The 27,419-nt window shown below is 46.6% G+C and overlaps 1 protein-coding gene across 1 annotated transcript; it reads right to left on the bottom strand.

Annotated features, from left to right (window-relative positions):
• Positions 1–2,504: 2,504 nt before the first annotated feature.
• On the bottom strand, positions 2,505–26,530 carry LOC139311557 (maestro heat-like repeat family member 5). The gene is made up of 26 exons (XM_070936017.1): positions 26,116–26,530; positions 25,089–25,225; positions 23,577–23,672; positions 22,463–22,579; positions 22,088–22,210; positions 21,731–21,880; positions 20,294–20,413; positions 19,687–19,766; positions 18,268–18,403; positions 17,224–17,319; positions 16,729–16,833; positions 15,917–16,052; positions 15,174–15,292; positions 14,858–15,007; positions 13,777–13,931; positions 11,268–11,415; positions 9,083–9,234; positions 8,516–8,653; positions 7,957–8,071; positions 7,192–7,335; positions 6,452–6,628; positions 5,256–5,405; positions 4,879–5,004; positions 3,800–3,902; positions 2,788–2,853; positions 2,505–2,668 (listed from the first exon to the last, which is right to left on the bottom strand). Exons 1-26 carry the CDS (start codon positions 26,495–26,497, stop codon positions 2,505–2,507), a joined length of 3,585 nt encoding a protein of 1,194 aa, XP_070792118.1. The 5' UTR covers positions 26,498–26,530.
• Positions 26,531–27,419: the final 889 nt, after the last annotated feature.

A 27,419-nucleotide genomic window follows, 5' to 3' on the forward strand; every position in this document is an offset into this window, starting at 1 on the left:
GACATAGCCCACACTCTGAATGTATCAAATTGTTTTGTATGTGGAGGAACTAACATGGGAGAAAAATGGCCATGGGAAGCTCAAGAATTGAACTATTCGAAAGCATTAGAAATGGAACAGAAGGGTAACCTTTCACATAATCAGGGAAAAGATGGGGACTGGACACTTACCACCAGTTTGGTAGGGAATGTATGCTTCCAAAGGAGGACTCAAACTGATGGTAAACAGGTAGGAAACCTTATATGCACAGGAAAATGGGAAAGCAAGACATGGTGGTCAGGGAGTAATGTCACAGAGGGTATTGATGAAACGGCTCTGTTTGAGGTCAACAGATTAGCCTTCTTAAGGGATCCGGATAATCATACCCTTGAATGGCTGGCTCCTGATGGATTGTACTGGATTTGTGGTAAAATGGCATATAGGTATCTACCTAAGAATGGGTGTGGAGCTTGTGTCCTGGGAATAATTGGACCAGGATTCTTTTTGCTTCCCCTTAAAACTCGACAGGTTTTAGATGTCCCGGTGTATGAGGAGGTGGGGAACTTAAGACAAAGAAGACATGTAGATACATCTGCAATAGGAAAAGTTAGGGTCGGAGGTAACCAACGTAGTTGTGGAAGTGAGGAGTGGCCTGCAGAGCGAATTATTGAGGTTTATGGACCAGCTACATGGGCAGAAGATGGCATGTATGGCTATCGGACCCCTATATACATTCTGAACCATTTAATTCATCTGCAAGCGGTGGTTGAAATCATCACCAACGAAACTGTAAAAGTTCTTACTCAATTAGCTAGGGAGAGTGTCAAATCAAGGACATATATTATGCAGAATAGATTAGACTTAGACTATTTGTTGGCCAAGGAAGGAGGGGTATGTGGAAAGTTTAATTTGACTAACTGCTGCATAGAAGTTGATGAAAGAGGAAAGGTTATTAAGGAGATAACAGACAAAATGGTTAAAATAGCTCATGTGCCAGTCCAGACATGGAAAGGTCTTAATTTACAGGACATGTTTTCAGGATGGTGGCCAAAGTTACCTGGCCTGCAGGCCATTTTTGGCCTGGTGGGATTAATAGCTGCAGGGTGTATTTTTCTCCCATGTCGCTTACCTCTGTTTGTTAAAACTATCTCTAAAAGTCTATCCTTGCTGGTGGAACGTAAGACAACTGCTCAGGTGATGGCTATGTGGGATTACAAAGGGCTCCAGCAGGAAGAGGACCTGCAGGTGTGACTCATCTGGATAAACAGATGAGTCACAAAGGGGGGTATGAGCCAGGCTAAGATTCGGTATTGGGATAAAACTCAAATATTAGAAATCCAAATCTTTGGTCAAGACAGAAGTGTCTCTTCTGTGCCAAGGTGCTGAGATGACAAACGGTATTTGACGTAGGCACAGAATTGTAAAAGGGCAAACTGACCCTAAACAGATACATCCTGTTGTTTAATGTTTATTGCATCCCAAATGTCATGCATATCCCTGGATAAGGGGTGCTGCTTCCTTATTGCCCTTGAGGCATCTCCAAGCCTCTTATCTCCTTTTGTTATGTCTTGAGCGCCGGAGAGGAGAACCTGAGCCTGTGGGAACAGGGCTGTTATGTCTTTCCCAGAGATAGATGAAAGGGCAGCTTCTACGTGTGAAATGCATCACTCTGTAATACTTTTGCCTTTAAACTGTATAAATACTTGGCCAGAAGAAGCCATCGGCGTTCAGACCCTTTTCTTGTCTTTGGACTGTTTGAACCTTGTGCAATAAACTCTTTCCTGCATTGAAGAGCTTGGCCAGGTCCGTCATTTTTCCTATAACAAGAGCAGTAACTATACTGTAGGAAGTTAGCACTCACTCCTCTCCTAGGAAAAGAAAATATTTTAGGATATACTAAAAAGGCAGAATATTTTCCCTAAAAGAGAAACTCAGAGAACCAGAAACTCAGCCCCCCACCTTTGTTAATGGGCCATTAAGGCCTGAGCCAGTCTATTCTACATAACAAAGATCCACCTCCTTCAGGCAGAGCCATTTAACTGCCCTTTATTGCACCACCCACCAAGTTTCAGCCAAATTTGGCACACAGACAACCTAAAAGGCAAGCTATGACCAATCAGGATATTCTTCCTGGGCCCCAGGAACTTCAAAGCCAGAGAGGGCATAAAAAACCAAGGCACACTCAGCTTCTCTGCCCTTTTCTGTTCAGGAACTCAAGCCATGTGATCCTGTCCATCATTACACCATCTTTCCAAGCAGTCTCCATGTCTCCAGTGTCTTTTTCCCCACTTGGAGCTGAACCCAGGAGGAGATTTCTTCCAACAATACAATTCTACTGTAGAGTGCAATATTAATGCAATATCAGGGGTTTTCAGTTCAATTGCATACAGTGTGAAGGAAGTGTGTTTTTGTTTTATTTTTATGGGGATTTTAAAAAGTATAATATACAGTACAGTGAGGATGGCACTTAATTTCATTCTATGAGGTGCAATAACAATAAAGAAAACTATTAAACTATTAAACTATTATTGCTTGGTCTCGGAGATCCTCCTGATGACTTTGGAGAGGAGTTGACTACTAACAAGACCCGGCTCGATCAGATGGCCACACTGCCGAAAGATTTCTTCCATTGAGTCAGCTGCAGCCTGAGCCACTGAGGCTTCGGAATCGCCTTGCAGATCCCGGAGACCTGAAACAAATCCAGAAAACAAAGGATTTCCGGGATCAACCGTGAGAACCAACCCTGATCAGCGAAAGAGCTTCTGGAGAAAAACTCCTTGTTTCAAGTGAGGGAACTTTGAAACTCACCGAGGAAAACTTCTTCGATTTGTTTTGAAGTCACCACATCCGGTTGCATGTATTGCGCGCAGCAGCCTGGGCACGTAAAAAGAAAACGTTGGTGGGGTTAACAGAGATGGCTAAATCGACTGATTCAGGAAAAAAACACGCAATTCATTGGTTTCCACCTGGAAGAGTCGCTTTGGGACTTTACGGGATGGTTCCAGGGATTGGGTCTGTCTGATAAAAAGAAGGACGAGGGGTAGCCGTTCTTCCTATGTTTTTGTCTCCAGGCCTCACTGGAGGCTTTAAAGAAGAGATTGGACAGCCACTGCTCTGAAATGGAAGAGGGTCTCCTGCTTTAGCAGGGGGTTGGACTAGAAGACCTCTAGGGTCCCTTCCAACTGTATTTGTTTTATGTTCTAGGACTGTGCAAACAACCATCATCTTGGAAAACAACCTAAGCAGCCTTGAATCCAGTTAAAACTAGAATGGGAGGCCAGCTGGAAATATTTCCAGAGAAAAAACCACTGCTGTGGGGTTACCTATACAGGAGAGAGGGATACAGGCCAGGTAGTCCTCGACTTATAACAGTTCATTGAGTGACCATTCCAAGTTACAATGGCACTGAAAAAAGTGACTTACGACTGATTCTCACACTTACAAGCGTTGCCACATCCCCAAGATCAAAATCCGGATGCTTGGCAAACCGACTCGTACTTATGACGCTTACAGTGTCTTGGAAGTCAAAGATCACTTTTTGCGATCTTCGGATGAGCAAAATCCGGGAGGAAGCCAGATTCATTTAACAACCATGTGACTAACTTAACAACGGCAGCCATACCCTTAAGAAAGAGGGCAGGAACTGCCTGAAAAACTGTTGCGCAATCGTAGCAGTTCCGGAGAAGCCACACGGTATAAGAGCAGCTTCCAGTCTGATTAAGCAACATGGCTTAATTCTGGATAGATTCTTTTGGTGATAAGGCCGCCCGCCTGTCTTGGGTTTTCCTGCCCTCCTTCCAGAGTTGGCATTGGTGGTTACCAATTAAGAGGGCAGCTGCCTCGCGATGGGAAGAGTTCCGGCTCCTCAGGAATCCCAGCATCTGATCCAACATTGCAGGAAGGTTTTGCTTGCATTTATTCATCTGGGGAACACAAGGCAACAAACAAGCCACTCAACTAGAGAGCTTCCTTTTTTTTTCTTTCTTTATTTTTTACCAAGGGGCTGCTTTCTTGGTTAGGTTTTTGGTCCTCGTGTCCTCAACAACTTACTATGACATTATTATACTATGCTATACTTTACTATACTAATTGATATTTATGTTATTAGAGACAGCTTTATCCAAATTAAAAGCATAAAGGAAAATAAAGAAAAATAGCAGATAGTGAAAAACAGAAAATAGAAAAAGAAAAGGGAAAGAAAAATGCTAAGGAAATGGCTTCTGAATTTATAAATGCATTTATATTTTGCCCCCTTCTACGTCCTAATTTCCTTTTCCCACAAACTGCCATTTCTAATCCTCAAACCCACAAACCAGCAAGGTTTCTAGTCCTCATGGTTGCAGGGAACCTCTGCTGTTCCCGAGAGAGCAAAAACCCAAGAAGAATCCCTCTAGTCAGATGAGTCTAGTGGTTAAGGCATCAGGCAACAAACCAGGAGCCGGTGAGTTCTAGTCCCGCCTTCATCATGATAGTGAGCTGGGTGACTTTGAGAGTTCTAGTCCCGCCTTTGGCATGAAAGCTGGATGGGTGATTTTGGCTAATTACCAGGAGACGGTGAGTTCTAGTCCCCCCTTGGGCAAGCAAGCGGACTGGGTGACTTTGGGCCAATGACCAGGGAATGGTGAGTTTTGGTCCTGCCTTAGGCATGAAAGCCAGCTGGGTGACTTTGGGAGTTCTAGTTCCTCCTTAGTCAGGATGGCCAGCTGGGTGACTTTGGTGCAGTCCCTCTCTCTCAGGGCAACCCACCTCACAGGGCTGTTGTGAAGAAAAGAAGAAGTATTAGGGATGCCCACCGTCTTGAACTATTTATAAAAATAAGAAAGGCAGGGCAAAATAAAGAAATAAACGGTTAGTATACTCTAATCTGGAAGAAAACTGGCCAGCTTGGCTCCTACTTACAACCACGTAGCAGATGTTGGAGTACATGCTATGAAGGCTGGTATACATTTCATAGTCAAACAAGTTGCTGGGAAAGCCCCCCCAGTTCATAAAGGACACGCAGGAGTCGAGGGTCTTCCTGGAGACCTGGCCGAGGGAGGAAAGGGGGAGATGCTTTCACCTACTTGGGTCCTGAAAGGTCTTCAAGGAAACAACCAAGTTCAGGGAGCACCAAGGACCCCACAACTTCAGGATTGTCTAGAATCTCTTTGCATTCTCCAGAGTGTCCACGTGGTACAACCACGTTGCTCTGAGTGAAGATGGGGGTACGGGGTGGTCTCACTGAGAAGGTAGCATGATCAGAGCAGGAGCTCAGGTTACGCAGCCCTTCAACTCACCTCTTTCGTCCGATCATTTGACAGCTGTATGAGTAGGGGAACAAAGCTGTTCAGGATGTTTTCAGCCATATTACTATTCTGTATCTCCTTCAGTCCTTTCAGGAGCATGCCAAAAATGGTGATGGAGGTATTCCTCAGTTCGATGTCGTCCTACGAAGGAAGAGAGACAGGTTAGTCCCTCCAATAGCAGAATAGCCATTCAGAAGCTTCTTGAAGGAGAACACACAAGTTCAGAGCACACCTATTCCCAGTTCAATGTCCATGGAGATGATCAATCATCCAGGTCATGGTTGCCCCAAAGATGGGGACCCCAACTCCAGTATGCTGGCTGGAGAGTTCTGGGAGTTGAAGTCCTCCCCTCTTAAAGGTGCCAAGGTTGAGAAATCCTGATCTAGACCAGAGTTGTTCAATCTTAGCAGCTCCTTCTGGAGTTCTCAGGCCAGCAGAGTTGAAGCCCACACATCTTAAAGTGTCTGAGATCAAGCAACACCAATCTAGATGACCAATCTAGGGCATTTTGCTAGATAGGCTGTGTGGTGTTGTAGATTTTCTAGGTGGACACCTGGTTTGGTGCAGCTGAAGAGAGGGGCAACCTTCCTTCTCTTCCACCTCCTCTGGCACTTCTCCAGCTCTCTAGAAGGGCTCCAGGATCATCTGCACGCTTTCCCCTGTTTCAGATCAGCACAACACAGTTGTTGCTGAACTTTCTAAGCATTTTCGGTAAAATTAGGATTCTGCAGATGGTACCCAGGCCATCCTTATGGGAGAAAGAGAGAGAGGGAGAGAGAGGGAGAGGGAGATGGAAAGGGAGGGAGGGAGGGAGGGAAGGAGGGAGGGAGAGAGAGAGAGAGAGAGAAAGAGAGAGAGAGAACAGAGAGGGGGGAGAGGGATGGAGGGAGAAGGAGAGAGAGAGAAAGAGAGAGAGAGGGAGGGAGAGAGGGAGGAGGGGGAGAAAGAGAGGGAGAGAGAGAGGGAAAAGGGGGGTGGGAGGGAGGGAGGAAAGGAGGGAAGAAGGAGGGAGGGAGAGGGAAAGAGAGAGAGGGGGGAAAAGGGAGGGTGGGAGGGAGGGAGGGAAGGAGGGAGGAAGAGAGAGAAAGAGAGAGGGAGGGAGGAAGGGAGGAAGGAGGGGGAGAGAGAGATAGGGAGGGAGGGAGAGAGAGGGGAAAAACCAATTTGTCATGATTTGGTTGACTTACATCATGAAAATATTTTGGAAGGAGCGGAATGAGGTTGACTGCCTTCCATGCATGGGTTTCTATCTCGAGGTGTCTGAGGAGGAAACGCAGGGTCCTTATAGCTTCCTTCGCCACGGTCTTCTTTTCGTGACAAGCGCAGTTTAGCACTGGCATCAACAGTGGCTCCAAGATGTTCTTCTGGAGGAAGCAGGGAAAGAAACGAGCAATTAAACACGGTCACTGGAGTTCTCTGAGTCTCGCAGCGATCATGACAAACACAAGAGAAGCCCACAGAGCATAGAAGAAGAGGGTTGAAAAGGAACTTGGAGGTCTTCTAGTCCAACCCCTAGAGACCCTAGACTCTGCTGGACAAATAGCTGTCTGGTCTCTTCTTTAAAAGCTCCAGTGATGGAGCACCCATAACTTCTGGAGTCAAGTCCTTTCACTGGTTAATTGTTCTCGGTGTCAGGAAATTTATCCTAAGTTCTAGGTTGCTTCTCTCCTTGATTAGTTTCCATCCGTTGCTTCTTGTTCTGCTTTCAGGTGTCCTCCAAGAGGATCTGGCCTCTACTTGCTCCTTCAGATCTTCCAGGGGTGCAGCCATCTTTGTAGAAGAGACATCACTCTAGCTATCCTATTTCTGCTGGTTGCCTTCTTCTTCTCCTTCTTCTATCCTTCCCAGCCTTGTAGACTTCCCAGAGAGTGAGGTCACACCTGCTACTACCTTGGAAGCCACTCCCTTCCTGCCCCCCGTCTCTTACCTCAAACGGGTGTTGGATGAGGTTCCCCAGTCCTCTAACACTGAAGATCTGTATCAGCGGATATGGCTGGCTCATCCATTCCATCAGCACCTGGAGGATGTCTTGGATGATAAAGAATTGGGAAATTTCCGGATGGTACAGCAGCTGAGGAAGAAGAGTGGAGATACGGAGCATTAGCCAAGCAAAGGAAGGGAACTTCCCTGAGAGCCTCTACTAAAGATGCCACTTGCAGCCATTACGGGGAGAGAAAAAGAAAATAAACACAGTCCTCGGTTAGTGACCGCTGAAAGTCACAACGGCACTGACAAAAGGGATACGTCCATTTTTCAGAATTATGACGATGGTAGCATCATCATGGTCACGTGATCAAAATTTGGGTACTTGCCGGTCCATATTTGAGTTGAAGACGTGGCTCTTTCGTCAACTTAACTGATCCGTTATGGATGTTCATTGTTATAATTTTAAATTGCTTTAATTGGGTTCTTGATTTTAATTTATTATGATTTGTAGTAGATATGGTTTTTGTAAGCCGCCCTGAGTCCCTCGGGAGAATGGCGGCATATAAATCGCAATAATAAATAAATAAATAAATAAATAAATAAATAAATAAATGTTTATGACGGTCGCAGTGTTTCGAGCTTACGTCATCCCTTTTGTGACCGTCTGATAGGTCATGTAAAGGATAGTTGCAAGAATACAAAAAATAACCCTGGGCAGCTTTCCTGGGGCTCCAGAAGGTTGGGGTGCACCTCAAGGTCTCCTCACCTCCGAAAAGAATACCATCCCAATGGTTTTATGTCGTAAATCAGGGTGGCGCAGGTGGATGTTGGCCTGTCGGAACATGACCTTCAGCTCATGTTTGGAGTAGTTGAACAAGTTCCTAAGAGAATAAATATGGAGAGATCAGACAAGATCTGCTGGTGAGGGAGAAGAAAATCTCCAAGCTAGAGAAATCATGATCTGAATGATCGATAAATGGATTACTCAATGAATTATTCCATTTAGAGAATTTCTCACCCTCCCTCTCTCCCTCTCCCCTCCCTCTCTCTTTCACCCTCCCTCTCTCTTTCTCCCTCTCCCCTCCCCTCCCTCTCCTCCCCTCTAATCTTTCCTCTCTCTCACTTTTGCCTTCTGTGTCTCTTTCTCTCCCTCTTTCTCTCCCTCTCCTCTCTCCCCTCTCTCTCCCCTTCCCTCTCTCTCCCCTTCCCTCTCTCTCCCCTTCCCCCTATCTCTCTCCCTCTCCCTCTCCCTTTCCCTCTGCCTCCCCTCCCTCTCTCACCCACTGCCCCTCGTAGCCAAGCTCTTTTGACTTTTAATTTCTTACCGGACCAGGTGGAAAATGCCTTCAAACACACTATCAGGACTCATCAGCATCGCCCAACATCGAACCATGTCTAAGTCCTTGAACTCCTCCTGATAGCCGGTGCACAAGATGAGGTGTTTGACGGCTTCGACTGCGTTGCTAAATGAAACAAAGGAAGAAGAGTTGGTGCCAATCATTCCGCTGATCCCCCTGCACTTACGATCGTTACAGTATCCCTATGGTCATGGGATCAGAAGTCAGACTCTCGGCAACTGACCCATATTTATGACGGTCGCAGTGTCACAGAGTCACGCGATCCCCTTTTGGGACCTCCTGACAAGCAAAGTCAACGGGGAAGCCAGATTCACTTAATGACCATGGGACTTGACCAGTGCAATGATTCACTTAACCACTCTGGCAAGAAAGGTTGCAACATGGGACAAAGTTCACTTAACGACTGTTTCACTCAGCAACAGAAATTTGGGGCCCAGTTGTGGTCGTAAGTCGACCTGGGGGAAACCTGTAGGCATCTCCTGAGCTTTGCAGAAATGGAGAAAGGATCCAGATTGGGCCTAGGAGATTCCTTACCCCAGGTGGTTGGTCTCCTCTGACCCGCTCTTGCCTGCTCCCAGCAGGAAATAGATCTGCGTCACGAGTGCCAGGAGCAGGCTGGAGAACTTATTCTGGACAATGGTGGCTGCCTCAGGAAGCGAGAGGAGGAAGGCGAGCGCATTGGTGGCCTAGAAACAGGAGGAGAGGAGAGTCAGCTCGGGCTCATAGGTTACTTAGATTCATCTTCTTCTTCTTCTTCTTCTTCTTCTTCTTCTTCTTCTTCTTCTTCTTCTTCTTCTTCTTCTTCTTCTTCTTCTTCTTCTTCTTCTTCTTCTTCTAATGACCCCATAATCCCCTGCGGGGTGGAGTCTGGGCAACTGAATGGAGCTGAGGGTTTACTGGCTGGATGCCCTTCTTGTCGCCAGTGTGGAGTTTTGTTCGGCAGATACATTTTCATTGTGCCCAGAGAAAGAAAAAAATCCTCATGTCCATGAAACCTGAACCAGGAATGTCCATGTCTGAGACACGGAACAAAATTTTGCTAGAAGTGGGACTTCTGAAACTCCCATTCTACCCCCACTCCAGACTTTGGGAGGCCAGTGGGGTGTAGATACAGAGCAAAAGGGTAAGACAAAACGAGTAGCACAAGTGAGACAGAACTGGGGACAAAGAGATCGGTAACCTCACGTTTCTCTGTTTGTCTTCATTCCTAAGTGGGCTCTTGACTCTCCACCTATTAGCTGATTGGAGGGGTCCTTGGTGCTGTCTGAGCGTGTTTTTTTTTGTTGCAGATGTTTCATGACCCAACTAGGTAACATCATCAGTGCTCGAAGAGTTAGGCTTAGAGGTAGGGTTAGCCTGGTTGGGTCGTGAAACATCTGCAAGAAAACCACCAAGCTCAGTAAGCACCAAGGACCCCACAGTTCTCCTCCTCCTCCTCCTCCTCCTCCTCCTCCTCCTCCTCCTCCTCCTCCTCCTCCTCCTCCTCCTCCTCCTCCTCCTCCTGATATTACTTGGTTGGGTAATGAAATGTCTGCAAGGAAACAGCGAAGCTCATAGAGCACCAAGGACCTCACAGTCCTCCTCCTCCCCTCTTCCTCTTCTTCCCCTCCACTCCCCAAGCCCCACTCCATTCCAGCCTTGATGATGTTACCTAGTTGGGTCATGAGACGCCTGCAAGAAAACCACCAAGCTCAGAGGGCACCAAGGACCCCACAGTTCAAACCTGGATTACAAATATTCTCTTCTATTGGTCTTCATTAATTAAATTTCTACACCGGCCATCTGAGCAATCTGACACTGGGCAACAATGTAATAAAACAATATAACACATAATAAAAATACAGATTAAAAATATTTAAAATAAGATATGACACAAAGTAGTCGGTTGTGTTCGCCTTTGTTGGTTCCTATCATGTATTTTCTTAAATCAAACTCTTTTTTAGTTATTTCTGTAAGAAATAACTCAAGAAATGAATAAAGGAATCAATTGAATTATGAATGATTGGATGAGTAAAGGAATGAATACATGAAGGAATGTATGAATAAATGAATAAATCAATGAATGGATACATGAATGAATGGATTAATGAATAGATGAACTGATGGATGGATTGATGGATGGGTGGATAGATGATAGAGCTGGATGGGTGGATGGATGGATGGATGGATGGATGGATGGATGGATGGATGGATGGGTGGGTGGATGGATGGATGGATGGATGGATGGATGGATGGATGGATGGGTGGGTGGGTGGGTGGGTGGGTGGATGGATGGATGGATGGGTGGATGGATGGATGGATGGATGGATGGATGGATGGGTGGATGGATGGGTGGACGGATGGGTGGATGGGTGAATGGGTGGATGGATGAATGGTTGGATGGATGGATTGATGGATGGATGGGTGGATAGATGATAGAGCTGGATGGATGGATGGATGGGTGGGTGGGTGGATGGGTGGATGGATATCAAAGTTGTTCGGGTGAGGAAGCCCACAGATGCCTCTACATTCAATGGGGCATTTTGTGGGGGCTTACGTCAAATTTTGCTCCAATTTCAGTCCCCACCAGTTTGCCCTCTGCCTCCCTCCAGCCAGGGCATGCCTGCTCCTGATGAGGAGACCCTCGAGGGCGACTCTTCTGCTCAGCCCCTTCCCCCTTCCCTCAGGCGTGGCCCACCTGTAGATCTAAGGAAAGGAGAGCCGCCGGTTGAGGGCTTACCGCAATGGGCATGATGGATTTGCTATTTCTCCTCCCAAAAGCTTCGGTGCTGGGGTCTTCGTTCTGAAGCCTTTTAAGGAGGGGCTTCATGATCTTCATGTTAGCATAGGGGTCTGCAGCCAGTGCCCTCCATAACTCCTTGGCACTTCTGTGCAGGTGGAAAAATAGATTGGGGGAAAAATCAGATTCTTTCCCCATTCTCGAAGAGACGGCCAGTCCAGAGAGATTAACCCCCACAACGGAAGAAAGGATTAGAGAACCGATGGCCAAATGAACTGCTTTAATGCATGGAAAAAAATATATCTACAGGTAGTTCTCGACTTGCAACCGTTTGTCTAGTAGCCATTCAAAGGAGGGCCTCTGCGCCACCGGAAGTCCCCAGGGAACCCAGAACTGGTCAAGGGAGGGGACGTTTCTAGGAGCAGTGTGTCTGCAGAATTAACCCAAAGGTGCTTTTCACAGAATGACCCAGCTAGAAGGGACCTTGGAGCAGTGGTGAAATTCAAAAATTTTCTCAACTGGTTCTCTGGGCGTTTCTTGGTGGTTATGTGACCGGGTGGGCGTGGCTTGGTGGTTATGTGACCGGGTGGGCGTGGCTGCACAAGCGATTCACACACAATGTAAAAGCAGCTGGACTTCACACAAAATGGCCTCTGCAACAAACAGGAACCTCACTGAGTCACTGAGAGCTCAAAAGCAAACTATCACACTTTACACAAAAGTAACACAAAAGCTACACAACTGACTCACACACAATGCAGAAGCAGCTGGACTTTACACAAAATGGCCCCTGCAACAAACAGGAACCTCACAGACAATCAGGCACAGCTGATTTTCTCACAGCTGACTGGTAGTAAAAAAATGCTGAAATTAGAAATTAAAAAAAGGTTCTGACATTGCCCAGCACAGCTGATTGTCACACAGCTGATCTTGGAACTTTTTTTTTACTTTTTAAAGCATTTTTTTACTACAGATTGGGCGAATATGTAGTAAAAAAATGCTTTAAAAAAGTAAAAAAAAGTTCCACCCATCGCGCAGCACAGCTGACTGTCATACTTTTTAAAGTGTTTTTTTTTTTACTACTGGTTCGGGCAAACAGTAGCAATTATTACTATCGGTTCGGGCGAACCAGACCAAACTGGTAGGATTTCACCCCTGCCTTGGAGGTCTTGTACTCCAAACTGCTTCTCAGGCAGGAAATCTTATCCCATTTCAGACAAATGGCTGCCCAATCTCTTCTTGGAAACCTCCAGTGATGGTGCACCCACAACTTCTGGAGGCAAGTTGTTCCACTGGGTTTTTTTTTTTTTTTAATTCGATTTATATGCCGCCCTTCTCCGAAGACTCAGGACGGCTTACAATGTGCTCAGCAATAGCCTTCATCCTTTTGTATATTTATACAGCTTATTGCCCCCACAAACTGGGTCCTCATTTCATCTACCTTAGAAAGGATGGAAGGCTGAGTCAACCTTGAGCCTTGGCGAGATTCGAACCCTGCAGTAATTGCAGGCAGCTGGTATTAATAAGCTTAATAACAGGGTGCCTTAAACCCCTGTACTACCAAGGCTCTTAACAATGGTTAATTGTTTGCACTGTTAAGAAAGTTCTGCATATAGTAGGTTGCTTCTGCCTTTGATTCGTGTCCATCCTTGGCTTCTTGTCCTGCCCTCAGGTGGTTTGGAAAATAGGTTGACCCCCTCCTCTTTGTGGCAGCCCCTCAGATGTCAGAACGCTGCTATCCTGTCCCCCCTCAATCCTTCCTTTCATTGAACTAGAGAGACCCAATTCCTGCAACTCTTCTTCATAGGTTTTAGGCTCCGGTTCACTAATCATCTTCGTTGCTCTTCTCTGCACTCTTTCTGAGTCTCTGCATTGTTTCTACAGTGTGGCAACCAAGAAAGTTGAAAAACCAAGGAGGTCCAGCTGCCTTTTGGAAAAGCACCTTTGGGACAACCATGACCTGGATGGTGGAGACAACTAGCCTAGGAAGTTCTCAGAATTCAGATCGACTGCACAGCCAACCAGCGACTGCACTGGCCCTCAACCAACCCAATGCAACCTCCCCCCCAATCAGCACCCCAAGACCCACCCCAAGTCCTTCATCTGTGACCCACACCTGACCCATCAGAAGACCCTCACCTCATACAACCCTCATCTGATGTGTCCTCCCCATCACAAGACCCTCACCTGACGTGATCCACAACTGACCAATGACCAGACCCTCACCTGACATGACCCTCACCTGACGTGACTTCTCCATCATAAGACCTACTGACCACACAAAGCCCTTACAAGCAGAAGAACATCAACACTGGTGTTCCCTAAACTCCGCTGAAGATGTTACCTGGCCTGGTAACGAAACGTTCGGAAACCCACCCAGAAGCTCAGAGAACCAACCTCCACCCTCATCCTCTACCCGAGCTATAGGTATTCGCCCCATCGCAAATGGTTGAGAATCTCTGTGGCATAAAAGAAAGCAGGAGGCACATCTCCTTGAGGTTCTTCTTACCCATCGCAGGCCACGGAACACTCGAGGAGAATATCCACGACTCTGTTCACCCGTTTGGACGCCAGGTGACACACTGCCTTGAGAGTTTGTTCTTTGGTGGCAGCATCTGAGATCTTCGGAAGACGCATGTAGATCTCCTTGAGGATCATGGGCAGCTACGGCAAAAGAGAGATCCGAGGGATGAGACCGTCTGCAACTGTCATAGTATGGAACACGTTTGCTAAGCCCCTGAATTTCCCATGACCCTGAGGATGCTTAAGAGCCTCAAGAGGTCGTCCAAACCCTGCTTGGCCTTTGTTTTTTAATGTCAACTGGAATGGATCCAGGAACAGATGAGGAACATCCAAAAAGACTGATCTCGAACTCAGGACCACCCCAGCCACTAGCAAGAAACCCTGCGGTCCATAGTTCAAATGTTGGGTAGCCGCTAATTCCCCACTTCTGTGCTTTTTCTGAGCTGCTGCCTTCTGGTCTCTTGGACTACCACCTCCATTATCCCCGGTCAAGTCCAGATTTGATGCCTGAAGGCAACTTTTTGATTGATTGATTGATTTGTTTATTTAACCCCACCTTTATTACTTTCACCAATAATTTGAAACGGAGAAGATATCCAGCTTCTACTTTCTCCCTCCTCTTTCCCCCACAATCACCCCCCTGTGAGGTGAGTTGGGCTGAGAGAGAGAGAGAGAGAGAGAGAGAGAGAGAGAGAGAGGGAGGGAGAGAGAGAGAGAGGGAGAGAGAGACTGGCCCAAAGTCACCCGTGTGGCTTTCATGGCTAAGACAGGACTTGACCTTCTCCTGCCTTCTAGCCTGGTGCCTTAACCACTGCCAAACTGGCTCTCCAACTGTTATTTCTCATGAAAACAATAGGGCTATTTGTTTTGCCCTTACCTTCTTCTGGAAGGCTTGACCAACTTTCTCAACAGCCCTAAGATCACCTGGTGGTCTCCCATCCAGCCCTAGCCTTCTTCAATCCAGCCAAAGTGTTGTCACCAAGCCAACAAGGTCTCACCCATTCTCATCTTTCTTTTCTCCAAAATCTCCTCTATCCCTTTTGCTCCAAACCCTGCCATTTTCTTACCTCCTCCATCTCCATCCCGCATTCCTCCAAGAACGAATTGAGCAGGAGTCCTGCAGAGTGTGAAATGTTCTTGTCTGGGTCTGTCAGAGCCTCCAGGGCTTTTAAGATCAGGTCGTTTATTTGTGACGGGCTCAGATGCTCGCCAAAGGCCTATCGGAGAGAAGAAAAGGAGACCATGAAGAGATGCATCAGGGTTTTGACTCCCTCCTTCTCTCGACAAGCCAGAGACTTTGACCCAGATTTGGGGACAGCACCCCACGTAGAGAGGCAGGCCTTATTCCGTGTCACCCATCAGGTAAACTAAACTAAAACGTACCTTAGCCATTTTGGAGACGTTATTATAAAATATGGTTGGGCCCGAAAGGAAGAAGTCTTCCCTCAGCCAATTGACGATGTTCCCCTTCTTGTTCTTGGCCTTCTTGTCCATTTCTTTGGCTGTGGAGGGAGGAAAAGAAGAGAAGGTCAGATTTTGGCATTCGGAGCTTCTGAAGATCCTTCGTCTGATGGCCACTTTAGTCGTTCCAACAGAAGAGAAGATCTGCAGCTCAGGGCTGACCTGAGGGGTCCCTGGTGCTCTCTGGGCTCGGTGGTTTTCTTGCAGACGCTTCATTGCCCAACTAGGGAAGATCATCAGTGATGATGACCATCAGCCCTGAGAGGGCAAAACTCTCAGTGAAAAGCTCTTTCCCTTCTAGTACTGATGACGTTAGCTAGTTGGGTCATGAAATGTTCACAAGAAAACAACAAAGCTCAGAGAGCACCAAGGACTCCAGTCCTCCTCCTCCTCCTCCTCCTCCTCCTCCTCTTCCCTCCCTCCCTCGCTCCCTCGCTCCCTCCCTCTCTCTTCCTCTCCCTCCCTCCTTCTCTCCCTAGCTGAAACACTTCACGTGAGAAACTCAGCCTTCAAATGACCCCTGGCCCTGAGAGGTGCCAATATTAGCTGCCAATTCCAGGCATCTCTGCCCAGCCCAATGACCAGCAGGCTGTGACACCAAGGGCTCTCCTGGGCAGGGCGCATCCCTGGGGCTCCTGGCAGCCCTTGGAGTCCAACTTTCTCACCCAGTTTGCTCATGATGAGGTGGTGGAGGTGGTAGGCGGCCTCTGCGGACATCTGGCCAACTTCTTCGCTGGTGTCGTTAATGTGCAGGCCCAGCAAAGCCACCAGCTGTCCCAGCAAAGAAAAGTCAGCTGTGGTCTAATGAAAGGAAGCAGAAAGGAGGGGAGAGATGAGAAGGGGGGCTCATGAAGGTTTCAGCCAGCTGAAATCGGAGAATATGAACCATAGCACCATAGAATCCTAGAATCGTCCATTTTAGAATCCTAGAATCACAGAATCTTAGAGACAGAGAATCTTAGAATTTTAGAATCATAGAATTATTGAATATTTGAATCTTAGAATCCTAGAATTTTCAAATCATAATCACAGAATCTTTGAATCAATGAATCTTTGAATCATCAAATCTTTGAATCATAGAATCATAATCATAGAATCATAGAATCTTTGAATAATAGAATATTTGAATCTTCAAATCTTTGAGTCTTCAAATCATAGAGTCATAGAATCATAGCATCACAGAATCTTAGAATCATAACCTTTGAGTCTTCACATCATAGAATCTTTGAATCATAGAATTTTGAATCATAGAACCTTAGAATTATAGAATTTTAGAATGTCAGAATCATAGAACCTGAGAATCCCAGAACCTCAGTTGCTGGAAGGGACTGTGGAGGTTTTCTCCTCCAACCCCTTGCTCAAGCGGGACTCCTTATATCCTCCTGGTCACATCCCAAAGATGCTTTTTCCAAAAGGACTTTCTTCTTTTTTTCCCTTTATTTCTCACTTCTCACTCTCATCCCAAACGGTGACTTACGTCGAAATTGACATTTTCAGAAACGAACTTCAGGAGGTGCCTGGTGCTCTTGATGGCCCTCTCTCTCTCGTGACTCTTGGGAGTTTCAATCCAGGGATTCGTGTGCTGCCAGGAAAAACAAAGGAGGAGGAGGAAAGGAAGAATTTGTGATTCACACTTGGAAGAGCCGCAGAATTTGCCAGGACTGGGGAGAAAATTTAAGGAACTAAACAAATTTGAGACGGTGATCAATTTAAGTCTATTCTCGGCTCAAAACTAGAGTAGGAGTTGAAGATTTCTGGAATACAGCTAGTCTTACAACAGTTCATTTATAGTTGTGGTGGCACAGTGGTTAGAATGCAGTATTGCAGGATAATTCTGCCTACTGCCAGCACTTCAGCAGTTCGATCCTGACCGGCTCCAGCCTTCCGTCCAGAATCCGTGACAGAATTGCCAAATCCAGCCTAACCATCTGGCTGACCGTGCGACCAACCCCAAGAAAGAATCACTCTTTACCGTCAAGATCTCCTGCAGGGAATCCAGATTGGGAGCCTCGGACAGCAAGCCGGTGAGCATGGTGTTGCAGGCATTTGCCGTCTGGTGATAAAAGTCCTAAAAGAAGAACAAGAATGTCCGAAGGAAGAAGTGGTGTAAAGGAAGAACAGCGCCTAAAAGAGGAAGAAATCCAGGGGTGGGGAACTTATGGCCCTTTTAGTACGACTGGTGGACTGCAACTCCCAACAATCCTGAGCCAGCCATGGACTTCTGGGAGTTGAAGTCCACAAGTCTGCAGTAAATGGAGTGGCCCACCTTGCAGGGCTGATTTTTCTTCCAGAGTTGGAGGAAATGCTTTCTCGGCTGAACACGAGGAACAAAAGGACTTCCTTCCTGTTATCATTCAGAACAGACCGACTAAAAGGTTGAATGTCTTCCTTAACAGTTTTGGGATATTCAAATACAGGCAGTCCTCAAATTATGACCACAATTGCACCCAAATTTCCATTGCTAAGCGAGACATTAGTGAAGTGAATTTTTCCCTCGTTTTATGACCTTTCTTGCCACTGACTGTTGTTGTTAAGTTAGCCACATGGTTCTTAAGTGAATCGGGCTTCCCCCTTGACTGGTGCGACTGTTGTAAATCTGAACCAGTTGTTAAGCGTCTGAATTCTGAGACTACCTAGGAATCACAGCTAGTGAATGCAGAACATGGTTGTTCTGCCCCACCGTGGCCCTTCTTTTGTTCGGGGGCAAAGGCGGGAGATGGGAATTGGTCTTGAGAAGACACTTCAACCAGAACACAAAAGAGAAGTGGAGGAAGAGAGAAAAGATGGCGAGGAAAACCATATGGAGATGCTTAGGACTTAAGAATAGTCCTATGCTCCAGTAACGTATAATGAGAAGTGGACGCATACTTTCAGGACCAAAGATGAAGGGACAGGCCAAGGTGCCATTGGGATCGATGGATGGATCTAGAGTTTTTGAGGAGATCTTGAATCATGTTTACCAGATCCTTGTTTCCAGGTGGATCTCAGATGGCTTTACTCCATCTGGACTGCTCACCTGAGTTTGAGTTGATTGCCCTGGGCTGTTCGCTTTCAGGGTGGTCATCTTGAAAGCCGGCAAGGAAAACACCTTCTGGATGCTTTTGCTCACCACTTTTGATCTCATCTCGGAGTTCAAGGCGGGTTTCATACGGCTGATGAAAGGCAAGAAAAGAGGAGGAGGTTGAGAAGATCATAGACTCATTGGGCTAAAAGGGACCTCGGAGGTCTTCTACTCCAACCCTTGCTTGATGGTCCTTCAACCATCCCAGTCATATGGTTGTCCACTCTTTTCTTGAAAACCTCGAGTGATGGAGCACCCCCAACTTCTGGAGGCAAACCGTTCCACCGATTGATTGTTCTCAGTGTCAGGAAATTTCTCCTGGATCTCTCTTTGATAAGCTTCCATACATCGCTTCTCATCTTGCTCTCAGGTACTTTGGAGAGGAGGTTGACCCCCTCCTCTCTGTGAGAGCCCCTCAAATATCAGAACTCTGCTATCATGCCTTCCCTGGTCCTTCTCTTCACTAGACTAGCCATGCCCAGTTCCTGCAACTGTTCATCGTCTGTTTGGGCCTCCAATCCCCTAATTATCTTGGTTGCTCTTCTCTAAACTCTTTCTAGAGTCTCAACATCTTTTTTATATTGTGATATAATCTCTTTTTCTCTTTCTCTTTCTCTTTCTCTTTCTCTTTCTCTTTCTCTCTCTCTCTCTCTCTTTCATCTCTCATCTCTCTTCTCTCTAATCTACTAGACCAGACCACGAGAAACACTCCCACCAATCCTGAGAAGACAAGCCATGGATTTGAATTTAAAGTGAGAGCAAACCCCACTTCCTTCTAGCCCTGATGATGTTACCTTGTTGGGTCATGAAATGTTTGCAAGAAAACCACCACGCTAAGAGAAAACCAAGGACCCCTCACATCTAAAGAAGCATGCTCACCTAGTTTCCCATATTTCTCAACTGCCCAGATTGGCAGCGTGCAAATTCTTCACCCTTCCAAATTCTGGGGCTGACCTGCTAACTCAATGCATGCTCTACAGCAGGGGCATCAAACTCAAGGCCCTGGGATGGATGCGGCCTGCGATGTGGTCGGATCTGGTCCGTGGGGGCCATCCTGGTCTACCCAGTGCAAAGAGGAAAGATCGGGCCAGCGTGGCTTCTGACCGGTCTACCCAATGCGAAGAGGAAACATGCCAGCAGTTTGGGGAGTGACATCAAGCTGGCCACACCCACCCCGTCGGCCACACCCACTCATTTGGCGACCCCCATGCACCCACCCCGAGGTCAACCACAGCTCTGATGCGGCCCTCAATGAAATTGAGTTTGACACGCCTGCTCTAGAGCATGGGGACTTGGCATTGAAATCCCATCACTGGATCCAACTCCAAGTTCCTACCGAGCTGGTGGGAAGATGAGGGCGGAGCAGGTAGGTACCTTATGCAGGTGATGGTGACGATTGCTTGATGGAGATTTACGACGGACAAGGGTCTCGCGGGCTGATCTTCAATGACTTCCTGAATGGAGAAAGAAACACATCTAAGAAAGCTCCTGAGATATGGCCACCATCCAGCTGCCCCTCTTCCCAGCCCTATGCTTTTTCTGGTTGACACAGGAAGTCCCCAACTTACAACCGGTCGCTTAGCCACCATTTAAAGTTTTGAGGGATCTCTCCAGGACTACTTATGACCCAGATGCAAAGTTCCAAGAGGCGTCCCTTCCTCAGGGACCATATTTTGGTCACTTGGCAACCAGTGTCCTGTGACCACAATTTAAGTCAGGGATGGGTAATTGCTCTTTACAACCTATATAAAATTGGGAAGCCAGATTCACTTAACTACCATGCAAATAATTTAAGGAAAATGATTCAGCTAACAACAGTGGCAAGACAGGTCGTACAATGGGCAGAATTCACTTAACAAATGTCCCACTTAGCAACAAAAATATTTTGGGCTCAATTGATTGGTATTCAATTCGATTCAAATTCACTTTCAAAAATAAATAAGCCCAGGAGCACCTGCCTCCCTTCCCTCTCCCCACTTACAATGATGTTTATGACCAATTCCTGTTTATGGGGCAAATGGATGTCTTGCCTCCTGCTGTAGGCAACAGCTTTGGTGATCATGATGATGGACCTCATGAACGCTGTCTTCAGCCCTTCGTCCTGGGAAACACACGTGGGAATAGGGTGGGGTCAGAAAAACCAAAGGAAGGGCCTCCGGTTGAAATTCCGGCACCTTCGGAAGTGAGCTCCACAGCCCCGTTCCTAGCTCTCTCTGTCGGGGGCTTCATTCGAAGCCATAGCCACCCTGTAGGGGTGGTGAAGCAAAGGGGGACCACCTTGCAGGTTGAGGGGAGCCGCATCTCCCCTCCCTGACTCGGAAAAACCTCTCATCTGAAGACTAGGAGTAGCGGCATTAAAAAATGGCTGCCATGAAGCCGGGGAACATCCAGAAACCATCAGTTTGTGCAGGAAAAGAGAAACGGTGAATGATGTGTTGTCTGGGTGAGATATAAATATATATATATTGGATATATAAAAATGACTTGAGGAGTGGAGGATCCCTGAAGCAACTAACTGATTTGATTGAACATTGATGAGACATTAAAATTTGACTTGGAGGCTTGGTTTCTGAACTGATGATTGTGGAGACTTAAACAGAACGGAGTCAATGATTCAAAGCATTAAGGACCTTATACTGGATATATGAATAATAAAACAGATGATCATGTCTTTGAATATAATAATGTGAAGGGGGAAAATGTTAAAAGTTTAGAATGGAAGGGTGGTAAAGCAATGTATTCATGATATGGAATAAGGAAAATGGAATGTAATAATTATGAATATATTTGTATTGAATTATATGATACTCAGATACCACACCATTCACATAATGATATGTATAAACTACACAAATATAAAAAAACCTTATTCAAAAAAAAAGAAAGAAAAGACAAAAGGAAGAGGATGTATTTATTTATTTAAACCTTTAGGTAGCCGATTGTCTTTGGTTGAACTCTGGGGGTTCACAATCAAAACATCACTGGGCATTCTGGGTTCTAGTCCTGCCTTAGGTATGAAAGCTGGATTGGTAACTTTGGGCCAATCACCAGAAGATTGTGAGTTCTAGTCCTGCCTTAGGATGAAAGGCAGCTGAGAGACTTTGGCCAATCACCAGGAGACTGTGAGTTCTAGTCCCACCTTAGGCATGAGGGCTGGCTGAGTGAGTTGCCTCACACAACATCACAGAGTTGTTGTTGTGTGGAAAGGAAGAAAGCGTATAATGCACATGTGCTGCCTTGAGTATAATAAATGCAGCATGACCATGGATCCTCTTCCTCCTCCTCCTCCTCTCCCCCAACATGCTAGTTGGGTCATGAATTGCCTTTAAGAAAGCAATCAAGCTAAGGACTCCGGGTTATAATTGTTCTCGTAATTAAACTCAGCATTCAGAGAAATATAGGGTGGAAACCAGCCTACCTTGTTCCTGGTGGAATACTGGTCGAGTATTTCTGAAATAATGTTGTCCATGAGAGGCACCATGTCTTCCACTTGCGCTCCCAGTACTGCCTGGCCGTAGCAGAGGATTAGTGTGGTCCGAATCCGTCTCTCGGAGAGAGTCTGTGACTCCTGTCAGTACAAAGACGAGGGGGTCAAGCTATTTCCCAGAGCACCAGAAGACAAGAGAAGAAGCAATGGATGGAAAGTGACCAATCTGAGGAGACCAGACAGCCTGGTGCATAAGTCTTTCCAAGCACGTTGGACTTTCCTTCCCAGAATCCCCCAGGCTCCTTCTGAACTTCTCTTCAGACCTTGCAACCCCATCCCTGGTCTTACCTCACTGGTGGCTTCCAGCGCAAAAGGTGCCTTGGGCTGCCTGAAATGTCCAGCCTCTTTCAGGACCTCCAGAATCTCAGGCAGGTGGCAAAAGGCAACCATTCGAATGGTTTCCGAGATTCCCTAGGCAAAGCGATGTTGTAAATTAGGACATTTGCACATTTTCTTTCTCTTTCTCTTCCGCTTTCTCCTCCCCTTCTCCACCTCCTGTTCCTCCTCCTCCTCCTCTCTGCAAACCCCAGGCCCTTCTAGCACTGATGAAATTACCTAGCTGGGTAATGAAATGTCTGCAAGAAAACATCCAAGCTCAGAGAGCACCAAGGACCCCACAAAGATGGAGGTCTCAGCCCCCACAGGCATCCCACTCCCACTCACCTCTCGATCTGTTTCTTCCTGGAACGAAAAATTTAGAAGGCTTTTGAGCTGTTCCATCACTAGGTCCTTCTGTCTTGAATTTCGCAGTTTAACGCCATAATATTTGTATAGGTTAATCTGAAGGTGGGAAAAAGTGTCCATGAGTCTTAGGGAGCTCCACCAATCGGCCAGGAAAAGGAAATATAGGACAAATTATGATCAAAAATGGACTCCCTGTAGCCAAGCACAAGGAAAGTGGTCCCGGGTGACATGATCGGGGAGATGGGCAGCATATAAATCTAATAAATCAATAATCGCCATTTTGACTTTCTTCTTCTTCTTAAAAAGCTACTTTAACCCCTCCCCCATCCCTATGGGTGCCCTTGCTGATTCTCTGTTTGGGGGTCCTGATATGCTTTATGGTTTCTGTGGAGATCATGCAGCTTCATCTTTTTAAATGCATTAGCTCTCCGTGGTGGATTGGGACAACTAACCATGGCCTACTTGCCTTGGCCAACTCACCAGGGAACAAGAGTTACACTAATAGCAGGCTTCCAATATCTCAGGGGCTGCCACAAAGAGTGGGGGTCAGCCTATTCTCCAAAGCACCTGAAGGCAAGACAAGAAACAATGGATGGAAACTTGTCAAGGAGAGAACCAATCTAGAACCAAGGAGAAACTTCCAAACAGTGAGAACAATTAACCAGTGGAACAGTTTGCCTCCAGAAGTTGTGGCTGCTGCATCACTGGGGGCTTTTAAGAAGAGATTGGACAACCATTTGCCTGAAATGGTAAAGGGTTTCCTCCTTGAGTAGGGGGTTGGACTAGAAGACCTCCAAGGCCCCCTTCCAAGTCTATAATTCTATTATTCATTTGTCTGTCTAATATCGAAGAAACGCTGGAACAGAAGCGTCAAAGAAAGGATGCCAAAGGAAGGACAAAATGAGACACAAACGACAAACATTAAAATGATTTTTAACATTATTGGAGAGAACGGAATTGTTGAATTAACCCTCAGCGAGTCTGCTGTGGCTCGTGGGCATCCACGGTGAGTTGGCCACGGCAAGTAATCCTCTTCTGACGTTGCATCTAAGACAACTGCGGCCCTAAAAGTGTAAAACCTCCGCATATTTACCTTGTCTTTAGAGAAGACCTGGGACGTGCTTTGCTCCTGGTCGATGGGCGGCAATGGGCTTGTTTTCCTCCTGGGCAGTTTGTGGTCTGAAGGAATCTGCTTTGCCAACAACAACAAGAACAACAAAAAAGAAGTTGTGAGAAAGTGAAGGAGCAGAGGAAGGAACAGCTTTCTGTGTGTTTCCAAGGGGAGGGTTGGTTTCCCTTCTGCGTCCGGATGCATATTATAATTAATTTGACTTTTCTAGCTGGGACAGACACGAAGCATCTAACAAGGATCATCCGGATTGTATCAGCTGGAGCTGAGGCAGCTTTTGAGATGAACGGTTGGAAAATCTCTGCCACAAATTGTGAGAACTTGATTTATCACCATTTATTGTTGTGGCCCTCCAGCAGCCGAATCAGAGGAGGAGGAGGAGGAGGAGGCGTGGGAGTCAGGGCCAGCATCAGGGCAACCTGAGAGCTCCGAGGGGGAAGAGGGAATGGGGCTGGCAGAGAGAGAGAGAGAGAGACAGAGGAGGAGCCTAGGCCATCTGTCAGCCCTCAGATGGTGAGTCAACAGTTCCCAGGTCTGGAAGTGACTGATGAGGAGGAGGAGGAACAGCTGAGTCCAGTGCCTGACGTGTGGATGCGCAGAAGGCAGAGGAGAGGAGAGCCAGTGGAAATCTATGGGCTGGACCTTGGGACAGAAGAGCCACCGCTACTAGCGAAGCCCACCCTAGCTCTGGGGATAAAAGGCAGGGGGTGGGGATGTATAGATGTGGCAGACAACTATTCTTCTCCCTGCCGGATGGACTTCTTAGCCTGCGGTGAGAGAGAAACTTTTTGTCAGGGCTGCTGGCTCTCCTCATAAAGGAATCTTTGAGTTCACTTCAGAGGGTTTGTCGTGTTTGGGTCAGAACATTTATTTACTGACTGTTCGAAGTTATAACAGGTAGTTTACAACTGAAAAAAGGGGACTTTGTTTTTCACACTCAGGACTATTTCACATTTCCGTGGCATGCAGAGAGCTTCCGGTCCCTGTTGCTGCTGCCCAGCATTCAGTGCCAGACAGTGCAACAGGGAGGATGGTTGTCTTGTAGATCTTAGATTTAAGATGGGTGGCCATTCGTCTGTCCAGTAACACACTGGTGAGATCTCATATCTAGGCTGCATTCTCCTTCGCTCGCACCTCACCATTGATGTCACCATTGACATTGGAGGTGGGATCCCAGATACCAAAAAATGTCCACCTTCTTTAGGTTTTCTCCATTGATTTGAAGCGTTCCAGGGGTGGTGACAGTCCCTAAGTACCCAGTTGTCTTGATGTTGAGGTGGAGTCCGAAATGGTTGAGGCGATCATTCCATGGTCGTTCCATGATCCTTCCAGCAAGGACCCCATAGTTCAGCAAATTCTCCAGAACTACATTTGTCTCCTTTTGGGATAAATGATCTCCACCGAGGCAGCCCTGGCTTCTGCAACCTCTCCACGATGGACCTCAGGGCCCACCGCGACACAAACCCAGCTGCTTACCTGGAAAGGACGAAGATGGTCCAAGATGGTCTCTAATATTTCTCTCTCGTCCATCAGATCCAAGATTTCTTTGACGGGTCTGCCTTTCAATGGCTTCCTGCTCTCCCAAAAATTTCTGAAGCACTCGTCCGAGAGTTCTGAGAAGAAGAGACAGACAGAGATTGATGGGCAATTCGACAGGACAAGCCTTCTCAAAGCAGAGAGAGAAAAAGTGTGCATAGTGGATCACCAGGCTGAGCCTGAGGGAGGAGTCAAACGCGTCATACGTCTCGAGTCCCTGATCTTCATGTCCTTAGACAACCATCTTATATATGGAATTGGAATTTTTTATTGCTTTGAAATTTCATGATGTCGTAATGTTATAATTTAGATCTAGCCTTTGAAAAAGGCTAAGAGGGAGGGGTCTTTCCTCACCTCTGAGGGCAAGATGTTCCCTAATACAGTGGCAGCGGTAGAGAAGACCCTCTTCCTAGACCCCACCAGTCGAAACTCTTTGACTGATGGAGTCTGCACCATAACGTCCCTGCCTAATGAAGGACGGTTGCAGGGTTTGGATTTGGGTAGTCTAGGAAAAGGAAGGAAGGGTGTACTAGTGACATGAGAGCAGTCTTCCAGTGTTTGAGGGGCTGCCACACAGAGGAGGGGGTCAACTTATTTTCCAGAGCACCAGAAGGCAGGAAGAGAAACAATGGGTGGAAGCTACTCAAGGAGAGAAGCAACCTGGAATTAAGGAGAAACTTCCAAACAGTGAGGACAATCAACCAATGGAATGGCTTCCCACCAGAAATCGTGGGTGCTTCATCACTGGAGCCTTTGAAGAAGAGACTGGGTAGCCATTTGTCTGGGATTGTATAGCATCTCCTGCTTGAGCAGGAGGTTGGATTGGAAGACCTCCAAGGTCCCTTCTGGCTCTGTTCTGATTGATTGATTGATGGATTGATTGATGGATGGATGGATTGTGTGGGATGGGCTGATGTGAAAGGACAAGGCTGGTTCCATAGGTAGCCCAGCCCTGTAGCGTCTATACCTGGATACGAAGGCAGGACAGCATCTGGAGAGCGCTTTCTCCCTGGAGCCCTTTCCCTCTCGGGCCTCCTTGGCAAGGGAGGGGGCTCTTTCTGGCCAGCCTTGATCTCCCCCTGAGGAGCCCTCAGAGGGGTCCTGGCAGTTGTCCTTCGCACTAAATCGGGCAGCCCCAGTGCTGGAGGCTGCATCTTCTTCCTGATGTCCACTGGAGCTGACTTCACAAGGAGGGGTAAGACCTGCGTGGTTCTTTGAGTGGCCGAAGAAGTGGACGGGTGGGCTTCTTGGTTGTTCCACTGCCGTGGGTCATTACTGCTGATTTGTGGATGGGTCTCCTTGCTGTCCTTCTTCTGCAAGAAGGGCAACTTCTTCAGCATGTGGTCCATTCTCTCGTGAAGAGGGAGTTCTTGAACTGGAGGGAGATCCTGTCAATAAAGGAGAAATTTTGTAACTCCAGGTTGAAAGGAGGGGTCCTTGGTGCTCCTATCTATCTATCTATCTATCTATCTATCTATCTATCTATCTATCTATCTATCTATCTTATTTATTTATCACATGTTCTTCCTGTGTCAACAAGCTCAGACTGTCCAAGGAGCTGCTGATCTACAGAGGAATTTTCTAGTCTCTCCTTTGTGCTTCTCCAACTGTCTGGTTTGACACAGCAACCAAACTAAAAGTCCACTAAAGAGAGAAGACGGCAAGGAAGTTTCAGGCAGCAGAGAGAAAGCAGAGCTGCTTAACTCGTTCTTTGCTTCGGTCTTCACACAAAAAGAAACTATAGCCCAACCTACCAAAAACGTAACTGTAAAAGTCAGACTAGAAATAAAAGTTAAAATAAGCAAAAAATAAAAAAAGAGAGAGAACACCTGTCTGATGCTGAGGAATATAAGCTACCAGGACCTGAAGGATTACATCCCAGAGTTTTGAAGGAGCTGGCAGATGTTATCTCAGAACCATTGTACCATATCTTTCAAAAATCTTGGAGCACTGGGGAACCACCAGAGGATTGGAAAAGAGCTGATGTGCTTCCCATCTCCAAAAAGGGGGGAAAAATCAGACCCAGGAAATTACAGACCAATCAGCCTAACATCAAAACCTAGGAAGATACTGGAAAAGATAATCAAAAAACAGAGGTGCCAACATCTAGAAATAAATAAAGTTCTAGCTAGAAGCCAGCATGGGTTTGTTAAAAACAGATCAGGACAAAGCAATCTTATTTCATTCTTTGACAAAGTGACTAAATAAGTAGACCAGCGAAATGCGGTGGACATACTCTACTTAGACTTCAGCAAGGCTTTTGACAAAGTA

Source organism: Pituophis catenifer, unplaced genomic scaffold (assembly GCF_029215685.1).
Source record: "Pituophis catenifer annectens isolate HBS135680 unplaced genomic scaffold, rPitCat1.0.hap2 SCAF_2, whole genome shotgun sequence".
NCBI classification, from domain to species: domain Eukaryota; kingdom Metazoa; phylum Chordata; class Lepidosauria; order Squamata; family Colubridae; genus Pituophis; species Pituophis catenifer.